Source organism: Myotis daubentonii, chromosome 3, assembly GCF_963259705.1.
Source record: "Myotis daubentonii chromosome 3, mMyoDau2.1, whole genome shotgun sequence".
Taxonomy (NCBI): domain Eukaryota; kingdom Metazoa; phylum Chordata; class Mammalia; order Chiroptera; family Vespertilionidae; genus Myotis; species Myotis daubentonii.
The window spans coordinates 32,680,498-32,698,872 of NC_081842.1; the positions used below are offsets into that span (position 1 = coordinate 32,680,498).

The 18,375-nt window shown below is 39.4% G+C and overlaps 1 protein-coding gene across 3 annotated transcripts in view; it reads right to left on the bottom strand.

Annotated features, from left to right (window-relative positions):
• PLD1 (phospholipase D1) overlaps positions 1 to 18,375 on the bottom strand; it is a 199,411-nt gene that overhangs the window by 108,478 nt on the left and 72,558 nt on the right. For all 3 annotated transcript variants that reach the window (XM_059687037.1, XM_059687038.1, XM_059687036.1), the window contains 2 exons: positions 983 to 1,173; positions 584 to 711 (listed from right to left, as the gene is read on the bottom strand). In XM_059687037.1, coding sequence (XP_059543020.1) covers positions 584 to 711; positions 983 to 1,142 — 288 coding nt within the window. In that variant the 5' untranslated portion in view covers positions 1,143 to 1,173. The remainder of the gene's footprint in view (positions 1 to 583; positions 712 to 982; positions 1,174 to 18,375) is intronic.

Consider the following 18,375-nt stretch of genomic DNA (forward strand, 5'->3'; position numbering starts at 1 on the left):
AAAGCTGCACTTACCTGGCATTCTAGGGGAAATGGTTATGCCCCAGGAATCCACACTGAACAGAAAATTGTGGCGTAAGGAAGCCTAGGAGAGGCACTGTGCAATTTATTACTAGTAAACTTCCACATTGCCTTAAATGCCTTTTTAAAAAGTATATATATTTTATTGATGTTTTACAGAGAGGAAGGGATAGGGATAGAGTCAGAAACATCGATCCGCCTCCTCCTGTACACCCCCCACTGGGGATGTGCCCACAGCCAAGGTACATGCCCTTGACCAGAATAGAACCTGGGACCCTCCAGTCTGCAGGCCAACGCTCCATCCACTGAGCCAAACTGGTCAGGGCTGCCTTTTTTTTTTTTTTAATGTATTTTCCAGGATAGGGAAAGAGACATATGAGAATAAAGACTAAATGGGAAGAAAGCAAAACCTTGAGAGGTGATGAGGACTTGGAAGTGATAAACAAAACAAAACAAACAAGTGAAAAGCTAAAACAGGCATAGCTGGGAGAAAGGAAAATGGAAGTCAGGGTGTTCATTCGTTCACATTGACTAACACAAGTTGAGTCCATAAAGGCACTAACCTTTGTTGTAGACGTAAAGCGCTCCACTTCCAGAACTTGGGCTTTTATTGGACAGCCAGAGAGGTACGTCTGCACGTTAGGCTCCTTAAATCCTTGAGTCTTATAAATAGCAGAGAAAGGGATATACACTAAAAAATAAATAAATAAAGTTATTGCAAGAACACAATGATATTGCAAGAATACATGATAGTAGCATAACTTGCCTTTTGCAGGCTTTTTTTTTTTTTTTTTTTAAGAATCGTAATGTGCAATGATGAGAAAACAGTTAACCTAACAGTCTTAGCCCAGTGTTATGACATCAGCGAGGAAGATCAATCATTTGCTGGTTATTTCAAATCTGTGCTTTGCCAAGCCACCCTGATAAACTCTCTTCTCCTGGCTCAGGCCCTCCGTCTTTACCTTCCTGTGTCTTGGGATCGCTGGGAGACACATCGTAGTCCACCTCCTCTCCCTCAAAGTGGAGCTCCCGCGTGTCCAGGTTTTCTATCAAATTACTCATGTCAGCAGCGATTTTCTGCAGCGCAGATATATTCACTATTGGCTCAGTTTTCAGCGACATGATGGCTTCGGACAGGGTAAAAACAAAGGGGCTGGGAAAGAAGAAAAGGACTTATGATTTTGGTCAAATAAAATCCTATTTGCAATTTAAATCCAGGTTTAGATACAGCATATAGAAACAACTCTATGTAAGCCCCAGTTATCTCAAACAACCTCTCAATTTATCGTCCTGTTTAACATGAAAGGACTCCTAGCTTATAAAGTAAACTGGAGTTGGATACCTAACTGGAAACAAGCAAGATAAAGAAATACCACATTGAGTAAAGGTTAACATATATCTCATCCAATTTTATTAACCTGGATAAGTGAAGAGAGACTCAAGGGGAGATTGGTTTGGGAATGATTATTCAAAAAAAAAAAAAAGGAACTGATTAACTCAAATACATGGTAAAAACAAAAGAACATAAAAAATAAGCAACTTGAAATATTTTTTTAAACTTTATTGTCAAAAGTGTTACAAATGTCCTCCTTTCCTCCCCATTGATCCCCTCCACCTTGCTCCCCTCCACTCCACCCCCAGGCCTTCACCGCATATTGTCTGTGTCTAAGGGTTATTTTTCTAAAGAAAATGTAGGTCATTTTATAATAATTTCAATATGTACATTTTAAAATAATTTGTGATAGCATAACCTTTCTACATTTCCTCTGAAGGTGACATTCAAGGCAAGGTGTATACTAACTTTTTGAGATAGGTTTTGGCCATTACATGAGTTATACCGATGTACATGTCTTGAAAGGTAATTGATTAATATACCTTTTCCGGAAGATACAAGAGGTGCTAGAATTATACTTCTCTCCTTTTTTAAGAAAACTGGTTCTATTTCATTCCGACATTTAATAACACAAGTCGCTGCACATCAGTACCCAGGGAAGAGGAGTTCATATCGATTTCATTTTTCATTTAAAATACTGAGATTTAAGCCTTGAGCATTGTCATCAGAGTTGGATGAAAAATCCGTCTTGCCTGAAATAACCTCCCTGTTACAACCAGGACCTAAAAGAGGAGGGCTCTCATACCTGTAACTCCTTCACACATGCTCATCTATTACTGCAAATCACAAACATTTACTGAGCACGCATCAGTCACTCTCTGTGAGATGCAATGAGTGAATATGCAAAGATAATAAGGCTGGTCCCCATGACTAAGGAATGTCTGACGTGGGTGAGGGAAAGAATCTACATAACCTCAAATTCATCCCTGGCCTCCTCCAAGGACTTGGCCTTCTTGAGAATGGCATGTGCTGAGTGGAAGACAGCTGGGTTTTGTCCTGCAGGTGCTATCAAGAAGCTGGGGGGCTCTGCAGGAAATGCTAAGAGATAGTCTTTGGAAACTTGAGCAGCATTTAATGTGACTCAACAAGTCTGTAAAACCTTATATTGCTGTGTCTGATAGAAAGAGATCTTGGCTGGGAGTAGAAGAGAGTGATTCTGGTTTGGCCGGATATATATAATTAACATAACTAAGTTATATCTGAGCTATGTGATCAATCATGTTTCTTTTTCTGTGTTGGCTGAAAGGAAGCCTGGAGCCAAATCTGTGGCTTACTATTAGCAAAATATAGGACTCTCCTTGTCTACATTGCTCCCCTTCAACATTCTCTCCCACTTCGAATTTATATTGTAATAACATACTATTGCTTCGCATCACCTGGTTTAGTGACAATACTTTATATGCATTATTACATTGAGCCTCAAAAATAAATCTGTGAAGGGTTATTTCTTTTGAAGATGACAAGAGTTTGTCATCCCTCCTTTAGAGATAAGGAAACCAAGGCATTAACAGATTAGGGTAACATGACAAATACTTTGGACAATCTGGTCCAGGTCATGTAGGAGAAGGGATCCGAAAGCAGTTCTCTCTGATCCAAGATGTTGTTCTCACCCTTATCTTCCTGCATATTTTGTGTAGATATATAAGTGCCCCTGGGATAGATGGAAGTTTTAGTGAAGCACATGTTCAGGCAAGGAGCAAACTCAAATGAAAAGGATAGGAAGAAATGAATTTCTCTTGCAGCTCAGCACCAAAAGATGAAGCCATGTAAACTCTCAGGGCCTTGGTTTCCTTCTCTATAAATTAAGGAGGTTGAGCCATTTCATCTCTAGAGAACCTCTAACATTAAAACCCTAACTATAGAAAAAAGATGCTATAAATTGTTCAGCCTCCCTTTGCAATGTAATTCACATAAATAACCCTTCTCCTGTACCAAGAAATTAAACCAAGTAGTTTTCATATAAATAGAGGAAGCAGGTGGCAGAATGTTCTTTAACCTACATAAGTAATTGAAGACTGTTAGGCCTCCATTAAGGAGCTGTTGTTTCTACTCGCAATTAAAGCATTTATTTCCTTCCCTCTCCATTCAACAAACACTTATGAGATGCTGATCATAACCCAGGTCTTGCTTTATTTAAAATGCAAGGCAGTGAAAAACTTTTAGAGGAAATGAGACAAGGAAAAACAATTAAGAAATTATATCATCTCATTGCTGTTTGTGAATTCATAAAGCGTTTAGGTATTTTTTTATTGATTAAATGGACTTATGATTAACTCTGCCAAGGTTCTAAGCACAGCAAAGGAAAACAAGGGTTACTCCAAATGACTTACCCTTTGGACAGAGTGTTAATGTTAAAGATGAATGTTAAACTTAAGATGTACAGAAACCAGAATAATCTATACATGGTATGTAGTTGGAATAAACACTACAGAGTCACTGGATCAAGCTAAAATAAATATCTTATTTCAGATAGAGAGAAAAGAAACATAAACGTGAAAAATTTAAAGGAGAATGAGAAAAGAAACACAGGAATCCTCTTATTTATCCTCAAGTGTTTACTTGTGCTAAGCACAATTTTAGCGGTTATTTTATTTAATACTCACAATGATGCTACTTGGTATTTATGATTGCTCTGAAAGATCTAATTAAGTAACTTGTCCAAGGCAGTCAACTTGTGTCAGTGTTGAGTTCATAAAGCACACCTGTCTGACTGAAATCTCATGAACTTGGTTACAGAGGTTCAAAATATTAATTTTATGTTATAGGCTTGAATGTCTATAAATTAATCTTTTATATGAAATTTAAATTCTATAACAACAAAATATATTCTCTACTTTCATCACCAGATCTTGGAAAAGACCCTACTAGCCCCCCAGTCATTACAATTATGGAAACAACATATCCCTACTGTGGGGGGCTGTTTCTCTCTTCTCCATGTCCCGCATGGAAAAGGAAACAGTCCATTTGCTGAGTGGAGGAGCTGGGGATTAAGAAATTAAAGAAAGACCAAGACGCAGAAATAGAGTTTAAGCTGGGGCCAGGTGGGCGCCATCCTCTCTGATGGAGAGGCGGCAAAAAGCGGGCTGAGCCACACAGCAGGTTTATTTTAAAGGCCTAGATTTAGATAACTAGTTCCACCCCTGCCTGATTAACATGTCCAGCCTTATTGGGGAAGCATGTTCCCAGGGCGTGGCTCTGCCTATGCTCTGAGTTCAGCTGACAATAATTATAAGAAAATGCCTAGGTGCCTCCCAGGCGGCCCTCTACACCCTACAGCCTCCTAAATTTCTTCTTAGCCTTTGATTGTTATGGTTCATAATATCTTATAAGATCATGTGGAATTTCAGTGAACCCAAAGGGTTTACAGATTTGTCCATGCTTTTTTTCTGAAGACTTTACCATTTAATAATGAAAAGTGAACCAAATGATTTGTCCATCACTGCCTTCACTTGTGTCCATGGTTGCTTTGTGTTGACTCCTCATTCAACAATTGCATTGCTGGTATCATTCTTAAATATCAAGCTGTAAGGCCATCTATACTCCTAGTCAAATCTTCATTAATTAGCCCTGTTTTCTGTCAGCTAAAATAATCTATAATAGTGGGTGGGCAGCTGCCACAGTTACAGCCTATCTTAACCAGAAACAGGATAAGGGCTTCAGTGTTTACACTTGAGATAATGTAATTGATTTTGTTACCTCCTTATAAAATTATACTGCAAGATTATTATCTCTTTTGGTACCAAGTAGAGATGGTGCCCATGGAGCAATAACAGCAGCTGTGTTTTATTTCTGTTTGCATCTGTATCTGGGAAGTAAATAGGGTTGTGTGTGTTTTTTCTGGTGTTGAATACTGGAATTAAAACTCTTTGCAGGGAACACTTAATTACCTCCAGTTTTGCAGTGTTGAAATCAGAGAAAGCTAGAGTTTTCCTCTGATCTTAATTTCCAAAACAGTTGCGAAGTAGAACATCAAAGGGAGCAGATATTTTCCTTTCCAAATAGCCCATACATAAACATTGCCTTAGACAAAATACAATAACAAGATTATCAACCGTGACTATTAATATTAAAATAAATATTAGCATTAGCTAATATCGGCTGAGTATGTACCATATGCCAGGCATTATACCAAAGAAATTAATTGCATGATCTTATTGAATCCTCACAACAATCTTAGGAGCTGGGTCCCACTGTTACCCCCATTTTTAAGATGAGAGGCCTAAAGAGGGTGGGCAACTTGCCCAGGGCTACTCAGCTGGGAAGTGATAGAGTGGACCCACCCTGGTTTATCTGACTCCAAAGTCCAGCTATTTACCCAGCCAGAGGTGGAACTGGGGGTGGCAGCAGGGTTGACACCAGAAGACTCTACTCCTTATTTTACATATACTTGGAATAAAACAATTCAAAAGGGGAACAGCAATAACAAAAAACTCAAGATTCATTCTGTGAAAATAGCTGTGATTTACTTCTTCTTTTTCTTTTTTTCCTTTTTTAATCCTCACCTGACAATATGTTTCCATTGATTTTTGATTTTTAGAGAGAGTGGAAGAGAGAGGAAAAGACAGGGAGAAACAAGGCCCGGGGGGAGCCTGTAACCAAGTACATGCCCTGGACCAGAATTGAACCTTTGGTCCGCAGGCTGACCTCTATCCACTGAGCCAAACCGACTAGGGCTGTGATTTACTTCTTGCTTTCCTTTCTAAAATAACATGCAAAAGTCCCCCATTGGTTTTCAATATGTTATTTGTGCTTACTAAGAGAAACAAATACAATGGATTTTTAAACCAAAAATCACATTGTAAGGTATGAATGTAAAATGAATTATAATTAGGTCATTCAAAACCAAACTGAGTCATGAGGATTTCTTGTTTTCCCATTTTTTGTGATGATAAAATTAATTGGTGGATCCATACTCTATCACCTCCCCAAACACATACAGCAATGATTTGTATAGAACTGACTTGTTCCCCGAAATGCGAAATTCATACATGTGGATTCAAGTACTAAACTCAATCTCTAGCGATATAGTAAGTCTTGGATAAATATTTCTTGAGTTTAGCTGACTTTGGAAAAAGTAAACGATACCATATTTCACATTCCAGATTATATATTTTGAGAAAATAACACATTGAAAAAAAATGACTCTTGATGTTTACTAGATTTTTGAGGGTTGTTATTTTTTTATAAAAAAGAACATTAGTTCCACAAATATCTAAAAAGGGCCTCCTATGAACCTTGGACAGACACTAATACGTCAGTGATATAAGGGACAGGTCAGATGACCTAGCTTCATTTTATGCTTATCATCAGTGTAACCTGGGCAATTAACAATCTCCCAGGGTTCAGCTTCTGTTCTATGGAAAGGACACAGTGTAGACTTAAGTGTGATAACCAAACACTGTCTTCCCTCTGGGCTTCATATTTAATCTGGTCTTGAAGCCACCAAAGCCAAGTGGACTCCCACATACTTAGCTTTCTTTCCTGGTTTCCTATCAAAGTCTCCATTTGGCCTAACACTGGCACTGCTTCTTTTCCCGAGATGTCCAAATTGGAGAGGATGGTGCTAAATGATCTGGACTTCCTGGCTCCACAGAACAGGGTTGGAGCCTGTGTTCTCTCTGTTCCCTATCTAAAGACAACAACAAATCTACAGTTATATAAAGCATTTTTAGCATGAAATCATTTCTCGATTCTCACGATTTTGCCTAAATCCTTTAACCTCCTTGTTTGGCCTATAATCTCTACTATGAGCTTTCTTAGTCATTTCCTGTTATATGTCCTAGGGTTAAATAGCACCCTATTTGCAGTACTAACTAGCTTATTCTACTTCATCTCAGTCATATCTTTGAATTCAAACAGATGTTTTATTTCCAGAGACATACCCAAATGTGAAGAGAAATTTATGTCTATTTCAAATATGAGTGGATAGGAAAATATTACCTGTTATTTATTAAATGCCTACTTTGGGCCAGTCATTGAACACACATTACAAGTATCCCTTCTAATCTTTCCAACAATCTCATTTAGAATCAATGATGTGGAGCCACAGCAGCTTCCTGAGGCTGTACCATTGGAGGGGTGGGGCTGGCCCCCATGTATGGACTGCACAGGATGGCTCTGTCCCACCTGCCTCCCTGGCCTCTGCCACTGGCTCAATGGACATCCCCATCACCACCACTCTCACCTCTTTCCTAACACCCCCAGCCATTGTCCTCCTTCCTGGCTGAGGGCAGGCCTTTGGCACAACCTCTATGATATGCCACAGCAGGAGCTCCAGTGACTGTGGAGCTGGCTAGACCTACAAAGACACTGGCTCATCCTGAAACTTCTAAATTCAGGGAAAATGCTGGGACCTGACTTTCTCAGGAGTTGTGTGTGAATGGTTGTGGGGGTGGGGGTGAGAATAGGGTTGTTAAGCATCTGACAGACATATGCCTCTCTGCATTCCTCCTTGACTGACCAAATCATGAGGATTTCTTGTTTTCCCATTTTTCATGATGATGGAAAATTAATTGGTGGATCCATACTCCATCATCTCCCCAAACACAATATAGCAATTATTTGTATAGAACTGACTTGCTCTCTGAAACGCAAAATTCATAAATGTGGATTCAAGTACTAAATTCAATCTCTAGTGATATAGTAAGTCTTGGATAAATATTTCTTATGTTTAGCACAGCCAGTCTGGAAGCTATCCTATGTGACCAATCAACTAGCTGAGTTTTGTGAAGCTATGTTAATGCACTGTCTTATGTATATCCCTGCCTCTCTTCTCTTCTCCCCTCACTCTTGCTATTCTCAGTAAAGCCTACCTTAGTTTGGGCTGTATTATCCAGGAAACTTGGGCTAGGAACCAGCCCAGGTAGGAACCACTGAATTATCCTATCTCCTGCAGAAATCCATTTTGTGCTGAAGTAAATAGTAGAAATAAAAATAAGCTCATATAAGATCAACCAAAGGACTTGTATGCATGCATATAAGTCTAATCAATGGACACAGACAACAGGGGGTTGAGAGCATGAGGGGGGGCAATGGGGAGATAAGGACACATATGTAATACCTTAATCAATAAATAATAAATAAATAAACAAACAAACAAACAAACAAACAAACTCATATATAGTACCTACCTACGCTGCCTACAGGAAACCCACTTTAGCTTGAAAGACACAAACAGACTGAAAGTAAAAGGATGGAAAGGGGGTATTTCATGCAAATGAAAACAAAAAAGCTGCGGTAGCAATACTTACTTTGGACAAAATAGTCTTTAAAACAAAGACTATATCAAGAAACAAATAAGATCCAGCAATTCCACTTCTGGGTATTTATCTAAAGAAACCCAAAGCACTGACTCAAAAAGACGTTTGTTTCCCTATGTTCACTGCAGCATTACCAAGAACCAAGATATGGAAGCAACCTAAGTGTCTGTCCATTGATAGACTAATGGACAAAGAAGAGGTAGTACATAGAGACATGAAACATTACGTGGCCCTACAAAAAGAATGAAATCTTGCCATCTGTGACAACATGCGTGGACCAAAAGTGTACTATACTAAGTGAAATAAGTCAGACAGAGAAAAACAAATACCATATAATTTCACATATATGTTGAATCTTCAAAGAAAACAAACAAAACAGAAACAAACTTGTAGATAGAACATTTTTGTGGTTGTCAGATGGGAGGGTGTCTTGGGGGGATGGGTGAAAAAGAAGAAGGGATTAAAATGAGCAAATTTCCAGTTATAAAACAATCACAGGGATGTAAAGTACGGCATAGGGAATATAGTGAGTGATATTGTAATAACTATGTATGGTGTCAGAGGGTACTAGCTTTATTGGGGTGATCACTTCATAAGTCTTATAAATGTCTAATCACAATATGTTGTACACCTGATATGATATAATATTGTGCCTTAACTGTAATTAAAAGTAAAAAGTTGTTTTTAAAAAATGACCTTAAGAAAAAATTTCTTTCACTAGCTCTGAATACTAAATAAAGATTTTTCTTATTGAACACAGTGTTGCTTTTGAACAAAAACATGTCGATCACAGATCTATAGATATTAATTCAAGGGTTTTAATATAATCATTTCTACTATTATTGATTCTTTTTCTTAATACTGATCTTTGTACCTCATGATATCAGTCCCATTTAGCTAGAAGAAGCTATGTTCCCTCATATTAACCTTGTTAAACATTAAAATGCTTTCCAACTGTTTAAATTCTGACTCATTTTTTTCACTTTCCTCCAAAGGAATGAGCAAACAATTTGTTAGTGTCAGTTTAATTAGTGTTTCAATGATCTATGAATTTCACCTATGAGAAAAATGAAACTGGCAAACACATGGGTAAACTCCTTTAGAAATTCTCTGGTGCTAATGAGCTCTCAAATTTTGTCACAGCTACTGGTAAACACGGCAAATCTCAACTTTTTACCTATGTGTAATACTTACAAAAAATGTTTGTTGAGGCAGCAGAGTACCATGGAAAATATATAATTTTGAGTCAATGAGCTTGACTTATGGTAAAACAAATTATTTACAGCTCTTAAGTCTCAGCCTCCAAATGTGTAAAATGGAGGTAATACTATTAAAACAAGGAGTTGTAAGAATTAAATGGTATAAAGTGAGTGGCTTAGAGTTTGGGCTATAGTAAATGCTGAAATAATGTTTGTAGGTCCTATATCCTCAGCTATTCTAAGAGCTACGAGACCTCTGTTCAATGTCCATGTATCCATACCATAATTCAGTCCCCTCCTGAATACAGGAATTAGCAGCCGGAGTTGTATTCTGGAGATGGTCTTATGTTGCCCACTGTAGAAAACACTGCTACAAACATCTAGAAACAAAATGGATTAAACTAATGTAGGTGCTCCCTTTCCCACTACAAACATAGAACTGCTGAATAAATTGTAATCATTGTTAGAAAATATGTAGTGAAGGATAAAATCAGAGAGAGCAGCAACAAAAACAATAATGAGGAAATTCTTTCAGTTTCTAAGAATGAAGAAACAAATTAAAGTCAGATGGATATACTGGAACTGAAGCTGAAGAAGCCCAAAGGATTTTGATTTTGGATAAAGGGTCTGGGATTACTTTTCTGTCCCCACATGGCTGTTAGGAGACATGATTTCAGGACTATGGAAGGCAGGGGCCTGGAAGTGAAACTCCTATAAAAAGCCTAGAGCCATCAAGAACTATACTATCTGTATAAAAGAAACCAAAAGACGTATGCCCAGCAGCCCTGGGAAGAAACTACATGGAATTGTGGTAACTACAAAATAAAATTTTACATCAAAATTATCCAGGATCACAACTTCTGGGTTTTAGTAATGAGGGAGGTTTTGCTCCTATTAGATGAGCCATTCCACAGATAATGACTATAAATTCTGGACAATATATATATATTGCCTAAAGAACAGTCAAAAGCAAGCAGACACTGGAAGGGAATTAATATTTGGAAGAAAGGAATGTTACTGTTTTTGTCTAAGGGCAGACCCAGTCCATGCCAGTTGGGTAACTAAAACTCAGAAAATCCATAATCTTCCTGGCTTGAAGAAACACAGAACAGGTTTCATGCCAATCACAAAAGCTTAAAAGTGAAGCGGGAAGTCCTGGAAAGAAGAGAGCCACACAGGGCATGTGTCAAATTCTGCATACGCTAACCTTTGAATCATGCAGGCAAGGGGTACACTCCAAGGCAACTCAGATCATACTAAAATTATTCCAACAGAGATTTCTGCTACTGCCCACCACAGGAAACATAGAGTTTGTAGTATAAGTCCAGCCAAGTTAAATGCCTACTTTTTAAAAAATCCACAAAAAAAACACAAACAAACAAAAAACTCTTGAAAGAAACATAACTGAATCCAGATTTTCTGCAATCTATTAGTCACATGTCACCTACACTTACTAGACATAGAAGAAAAAGAAACATGTGATGTGTTCTGAAGAGAAATAGCTATTGATGGAGACCCATCCTGAGATGCTGAAATTAGTATCTGACAAGGATTTTTAAAGCAACTCTTATAACATGTTCAAGGACATAAAGGAAACAGCTTTTGATGAACAAACTAATAGAAAAAATCTCAGCAGGAAAAAAAAGTCACTAGATGGGCTTAACATCAAAATGGCAATGACAGAAAGAGCCAGTGAACTTGAAGACAGACCAATAGAATCGGTCCAATCTGAAGAACAAAGGCAAAGAATGACTTCTAAAAAATGAACAGACAAGATTAAACTCTAATGTCTAGGGATGCACACTCAGGTGACAAAATTATAATGAAACACAAGGGTAGTGATGGTTGTGGGGATCAGGGGGTGGCACTGAGACAGAGCATGTGGGAAGGGCTTCCAGAGTGGCTGGCAAAAGTCTGTTTCTTGACCTGAGTAGAGGTTACAGAAGTGTTTGATTTATAATTATGCACTAAGCTATCCATTGGGCCCTGGACTTCCCCCCACCCATGCATGTTCTCCTGTTACTTTAAATAGCCCCTCCTCCACTTCTCTGCATGATGAGACTTTCCACACTCACTCTTGCTAACACTTTCCTGGCTCTCCTCCAACCCTCCCGCAAAGGTACAGGTAACATCTCTCTTGACTAAGCCTTGCAGCACTTGGCTTCTATGTCTCTGGTGGCATAGAAGTATCTCAGAAGTTTGGGAGCATGCCTCATGTTCTCTGTGATACTGTAAACTTTTAGGGACAAGAAGCTGGGTCATCCCCATTAATATAATTAATATACAAGAAGCTTATTGGTCATCCCCAATAAGCACTCAAAACTCTTAGCTGGATTTAAAAAATTACTAGTCAATTAAAAGTTAGGTGAGAATTTTGAATCTACTGGGTTTAACCTGTTACTTGTTCAGCCCCCACTCCTCTCCCCCAATCCACCCTTATTCACTCCTTTGGCTTATCTGGAACCAAGGTACAGTCCCTGAGTAGCCACCTGGGTTAAAAACATGGGTTTTTAATTCTGGCTTTGCCTTTTATTAGTCTTATAACTAGTAACCTCTTGCTTTACTTATATTACTCTGGGTCTCTCTGAACCTCAGTTCTATCATCTGTAAAATGAGGCTAACTTTACCTAATAGGATGGTCGAGTACTGCATGTAAAGTACTTAACCCAGAACCTGACTCAACGTAAGAACTCAATACATAGTTGATATTATAAATATTATGGTTACTATTAGTACCATTACTAGGAAAGGCACATCAATCATCAAATACTGATACGCTAGTCAAGTGAAGTGAAAAAAATAAAACATTGGTAACAGACACTAACCCAGAAAAGTAGGAAATTCAATGCATTTGTCATTCCTTTCCTCTCCATCATACAAATCCCAGAATGACCATGTTTTGAACTTGTGTCCAGACTCTCCAATCTCATCCCCATGACTAGCATCACTATGTGATCACAGTCCACTTTCTCCTCTGAGCCTGGATATGGTCTCCTAATTCTTCTAACCTCTGCATGTCAGAGGCTTTAAGCTCCTTGCCTTCTCTGAAAGAAATCAAGTCTGATCTATCTCATGTCTTTAGCATTTGTTAGAAGAAATTGATTAAATTAAGAGTTAATCATACCATCAATGGGCACTATTTTACTGTGTGTGTGTGTGCACGCGCACACGCTATCCAATTCAATGAACCTGTATGGCACATGTATTTGGTGGTAGACACTGGGTAAGAACTGAGGATACAATCTTTAGAGTGAAGAAATCAGGATTCAACATCTGGTCAGTAACATCTATCACACATGATAAACTTGTTATTTATTTGGTCCAACCCCTTTAATGCACTAAGAGGAAAGAGGCCCAGGGTCACACAGAGAAAGCAGAGGCGAGCCTAGAACTCTTTTGTGCCCTGCATGCTCGCACAAGTCTGTTTCAGGAACAGACTTTTTCCCATATAATGCAGCTTTGGACCATATCCAAGGTGTGTAAGAATGACGACCAGACAGACAGGATAAACCACTTCTGTCTCAGCTGCAGCCAGACTCTGCTCAGTGGGTGTGGACAGGCTGCCAGCCTCACTGGTTCTTGCGCAAGAAACAGCCACTCCTGTGACTGTGACTAAGGAACAGAGCTATTCCAGTGACACCTGACTCCGCCACATCTGGATCTCATCAATGCTAACGAGAAATGGCAAACTGAAAGACAGCCTGTCAGACTTCAGTGAACGGCAGAGAGGCAGTATGTACCAGCCGGCCTGGCAAGCCAGCTTGCTATCCAATCGGGGGTTTCTCAAGCAACTCGGGATGATGGTAAATCACTCAGTAGGTATTTACTGAGCAACCACAATGTACTGAGCACCGTGCTAGGCTCTGGGGATACAAAACGGCCTCATGCATTTTACCGCACCGTGAAAACACGGGCTTGGGGGAAGGGATTTCTCATTACTCCTCTCCTTACCCTCCTTCCCAACAAAACTGGAGAAGAGGGCTCCTCCTCCCACCTCTCCTGTCTCCCATCTGTGTTTGTTTCCAATCCTCATCTCAACACGCCATTAATCAACTCCCTTATCAACCTCCCCTGCTCTCATGGTTTTCTCCTACTACCATTAAAACATTCTCAAGCATCTCAATTACATGTATGCTTCCCTCTACCTCTCACTTCTCTCTCGCTGTGACTTCATAATCAAGCTTTCAAAGGTATTATGTTTCTTTGTTCAGCTGGACTAACCAAACATGCTCCATGCTGTCTGACCGCTCAGCCTCCCTAAGGGCCACTCTCTCTCTCCGCTTTGCCTTCCTCCAATTTCCTCCTTTGCCTAATTAAAGCCTATCATTCATTCAGATTTGCCTCAGGACCGTCTCCTCCAGCAAGCCTGCCCTGGCCTCCCAGGCTGGTTTGGATGCCTCTCCTCAGTGCTTGTACAGCATCTCGGTAAGTTCATTGAGAACATTCCTTCCCATCTGGCCTCTGTTTCCTCTAGAAGACTCTCAGTTCCCCGAAGGGAGAGGTCATCTCTAGATCCTTAGTTCCTAGTGACTACTGAGCTCTCAGTAACTGTTTGAAGACCAAAGGAGAAATGAATAAATATGAATAAGTCCTAGAACAGCTCACAGTACAGGCGAAACAGGGAACCCGTGCATAATGCTTTCCAGATTACAAAACACTGTTCACATGTGCATTTTATTTGATTTTTCCTAATCCTATAGGGCAAACAGCATTATTTTTAAACCTCATTTCAGCTGAAGAAGCAATGATTCAAAATGCTTAAGAGGTATGACTGAGGTCATACTGTGTAAGAGCTTGATCTGAGACTCAGATTCTGACCCTGAACTTCGCATTCCTTGCTTTCCATTCCCTGTAAGCTCTTCTCTTTTTATTCAAATGTACAAAATACTCCATAAACTCTCTGCATTGCAACCTGATATCTGGAAACTAGTCTGCTTGCCTTGTGCTGAACCAAACTACTTATTAGAAAGATCATAAATGAACTCCACTTAATTTTGACAAAGGAAATAAATCTGGAAAAGGAAATAACACAGCCAGAACAACAGAGATACCACTTCCACCTTCCTTCAATGGGATGGATGACCAAAAATTATACACTCCCACCAAACTTGAAAAAAAAATCTCAAAAATAGGGCTTATGATGAAATAGTGACAGATCTTCCCTGTGACTCCCTCATTATTAAAACCAGGTAATCACCATCCTATCTGTTGGAACAGCAGTGAAAGCAGCTTTTATCCAAGAACACCTTTGATAGACAGCAACTACTGAATCCAACAAGCTGTTAATGCTCCCTGAGTCCCTCCAGGCCTCACGCCCTGTTCATCCAGCCCACAGCACATGATCCATCACTCTGACTCCTCTCTTGCTGAAAACCTTGACTCACTTGTCATATTGTCCTTACATTGCCATCATCTGGAAAAACTCAACCCTGGGCTAATCCAACTACCTGTCTTCTGGGCTCCTACCCCCAGTTTCCAAACATGAATGTAGAAAAAGCATTCTGTTGCATGGGCTAGTGTTTATGGACTCCAGCCTCAGCTGAGCCTGCCCAGCTATCTCTTTTTTTTACCCCCCTTTCAAGGCCAACATCTTAGTAAAGTTGTCTGCTACCTCTTTATAGTTCATCACTCCTCCCTCATTCCTCAACGCATTGCAACTGGCTTCCACCTCTACACTCTACCGACTTTCCCACCTGAATATTGTGCAATCCTTCCCCATTCTTATCTCACTTAAACCTTTTGTTGCATAACTCTTGACTCTATTCTTCTCAAGAGTCCCTTCTCTTGACTTTCACGTTTCCACACGCTTCTAGTTTTTCTACTTCCTCAGCTGAGCCTGCCCAGCTATCTCTTTTTTTTACCCCCCCTTTCAAGGCCAACATCTTAGTAAAGTTGTCTGCTACCTCTTTATAGTTCATCACTCCTCCCTCATCCCTCAACGCATTGCAACTGGCTTCCACCTCTACACTCTACCAACTTTCCCACCTGAATATCGTGCAATCCTTCCCCATTCTTACCTAACTTAAACCTTTTGTTGCATAACTCTTGACTCTATTCTTCTCAAGAGTCCCTTCTCTTGACTTTCACGTTTCCACACGCTTCTAGTTTTTCTACTTCCTCTCCAGCCACTGAGGTGGAATCTTCCTTGAAGCTGTTCTTTTGTTCAACATGTACATGCTAGTATTCTTCAGGATCCTAGGGTCATTCTTTCCCACTCTGCCCACCTGTCAGGGTGATCCATTTCATTCTAATCGTTACAGTATGTGCTGGTGTTTCCTTTTCTTGCTGTTCCCATGGCTCCCAGGTAACATCACCATTGAGTATACCCCCTTCTTCTTGGCTTCTGTCTCCCTTAAAAGGCTAGGAGCTCCCTGAAAGCAGAGCCATCTCTGTATTCCCAGTTACTAGTGTCCCCTGGGCTTTCAGTAACTGTTTCCAGCCTTGTTCTTCTTCCTAAACTTCAGGTCTATAGAGCCAACTGCCTATGAACATCCCTACTGGGTACACTCAATATGCTCAAAATAGAATTCATCCTCTCCCACAGTCCAAAACTTTTCCTCTTCCTATGTTTCCATCCTGAATGAATTGAAAACATTATCTAGCCAGCTGCATAAACCAAACACTGGAATTCATCCTTTGCAGTTGTCTTTCCCTAACTCTCTTTATCCAGTCAACGAATGAGTCCTGCCAAATTCTAAATATCTCTGCAATGTGACCACTATATTTTATCTCTATAACCATGGCAGGTTGAAGGAAACAGTAAGAAAAGTGCAGTATAGCTGGGCATAGGGCACAGAGCAGGTGATGGGAAAGCATTTTGACTTTAACGCAAAGGTCTCCATTCACCACCTCCCATCCCTGCTCTTGATGAGGGAGGCCTGGAGCTACAAGGTATTCAATAAGAGTAAGTTTGGGCTGCCCAAAACAAGGTTTTGTAGAATAAGTAACATCCCTTTCAATTGTTTATTTTCTTATTACCCAGCTAAGCAATGGTGTTCTTTCTCAAATAAAAAGGATACAGGGCTAAATAGAAAACCGGCTCTGCTCTCTTTATAAGAGTCACTATAGTGAACGATGATCCCCAGAGGAGTTTCAACCATGTGAAGTGAGGCCTTAATGGGACCATCAGAGTTCAGCACTGTCACATTTGAGAAACAATGCGATATTTCAGGTAAACGAGCTAAACTGGGTATTTGGAGGGTGAGGGTTAGGAAGAAGTAAGGATAGAGGAGTAATGAGAAACATACCAGGCTCGATAACACATGGCATAGTTGACAGATATTGATTCATCATGAAAACAGCACTAATATAAAGTTAATAAAAAGCCACAATGTAATCAGGAAGTGCCTAAGTTAGCAGCTCTAAGAGTTCATTGTTATGGCACCTATATCTACCAAAAACTGTTAAATTGTAACAAAAGCCATTGAAGAAATAGTAATATGGAGGGATTTGGACATACACAGTAGAAAGACAAAAGAAAAATGTACTTGCAAATATCTACAAAGACAATTCTGTGACTATACTAAAACCTTTGCACTATACATTTTAAATGGGTGAATCTTAGAGTTTGCAAATTATTTCCCAATGAAGCTGTTGTTGTTTTTTAAAAAAGATCTGCACAGAGTCCGGCCAGTGTTGCTCAGTAGTTGAGCATTGACCTATGAACCAGGAGGTTATGGTTGATTCATGATCAGGGCACATGCTCAGGTTGTGGGCTTGATCCCCAGTGCAGGAGGCAGCCAATTGATTATTCTTTCTCATCATTGATGTTTCTATCTCTCTCTGCCCCTCCTTTCCTCTCTGAAATCAATACAAATATTTTTAAAAGATCAGCAAAGATACAGAAATAATGAACAGAGTTGTAAAAATAGATCAATCAACATATATCAATGCTTAAAGGAAGAAGAGGCAATTTTTCTTGTTCCCAATGAAGAATAACCAGCAGAAAAAACTACTTCTATATTTCTTATTACAAAAATAGACACCTCCCCCCCAAAAAAACACATTATCAAAACATTTTTAAAAAGCAATCTGTCAATGCCTACATTCAATTTTGCTTTAACTCCACTGTTTTCACTATCTGAAGGCTCTGTTCAGTGAGATTATTATGTTTTCACAAACATGGCATCACACTGGGGAGTTTTCACCAAACCAATATCTTTTTTAAAAATTACAAAAGTATGCATCACACAGAGAACTACTGTAAGCTCAAAAAAGAAAAAATAGGCTCACAAATCTCAATAACTAGAGAAATAATTAGATAAAGAAAAGGTAAATTCTGGGTCAGTGATCATTTCCTTTTCAAGACAGGGTTCCAAGGAAAAGTACAAAAGGTGGATGGAAAGTAGAAGTGCCCAGCTCCTCACAGGCACACATGCGTTTGTGCTGTTTGGAAAAGAGTCAAGGTGAGCCTTCTTTAGTCTGTATTAAAAAAAAAAACAACTAAGATGCAAAGACAGAGTCCTTTCAAAATTGCTTTAAAGAGGTAGATGCCCAAGTGGAAG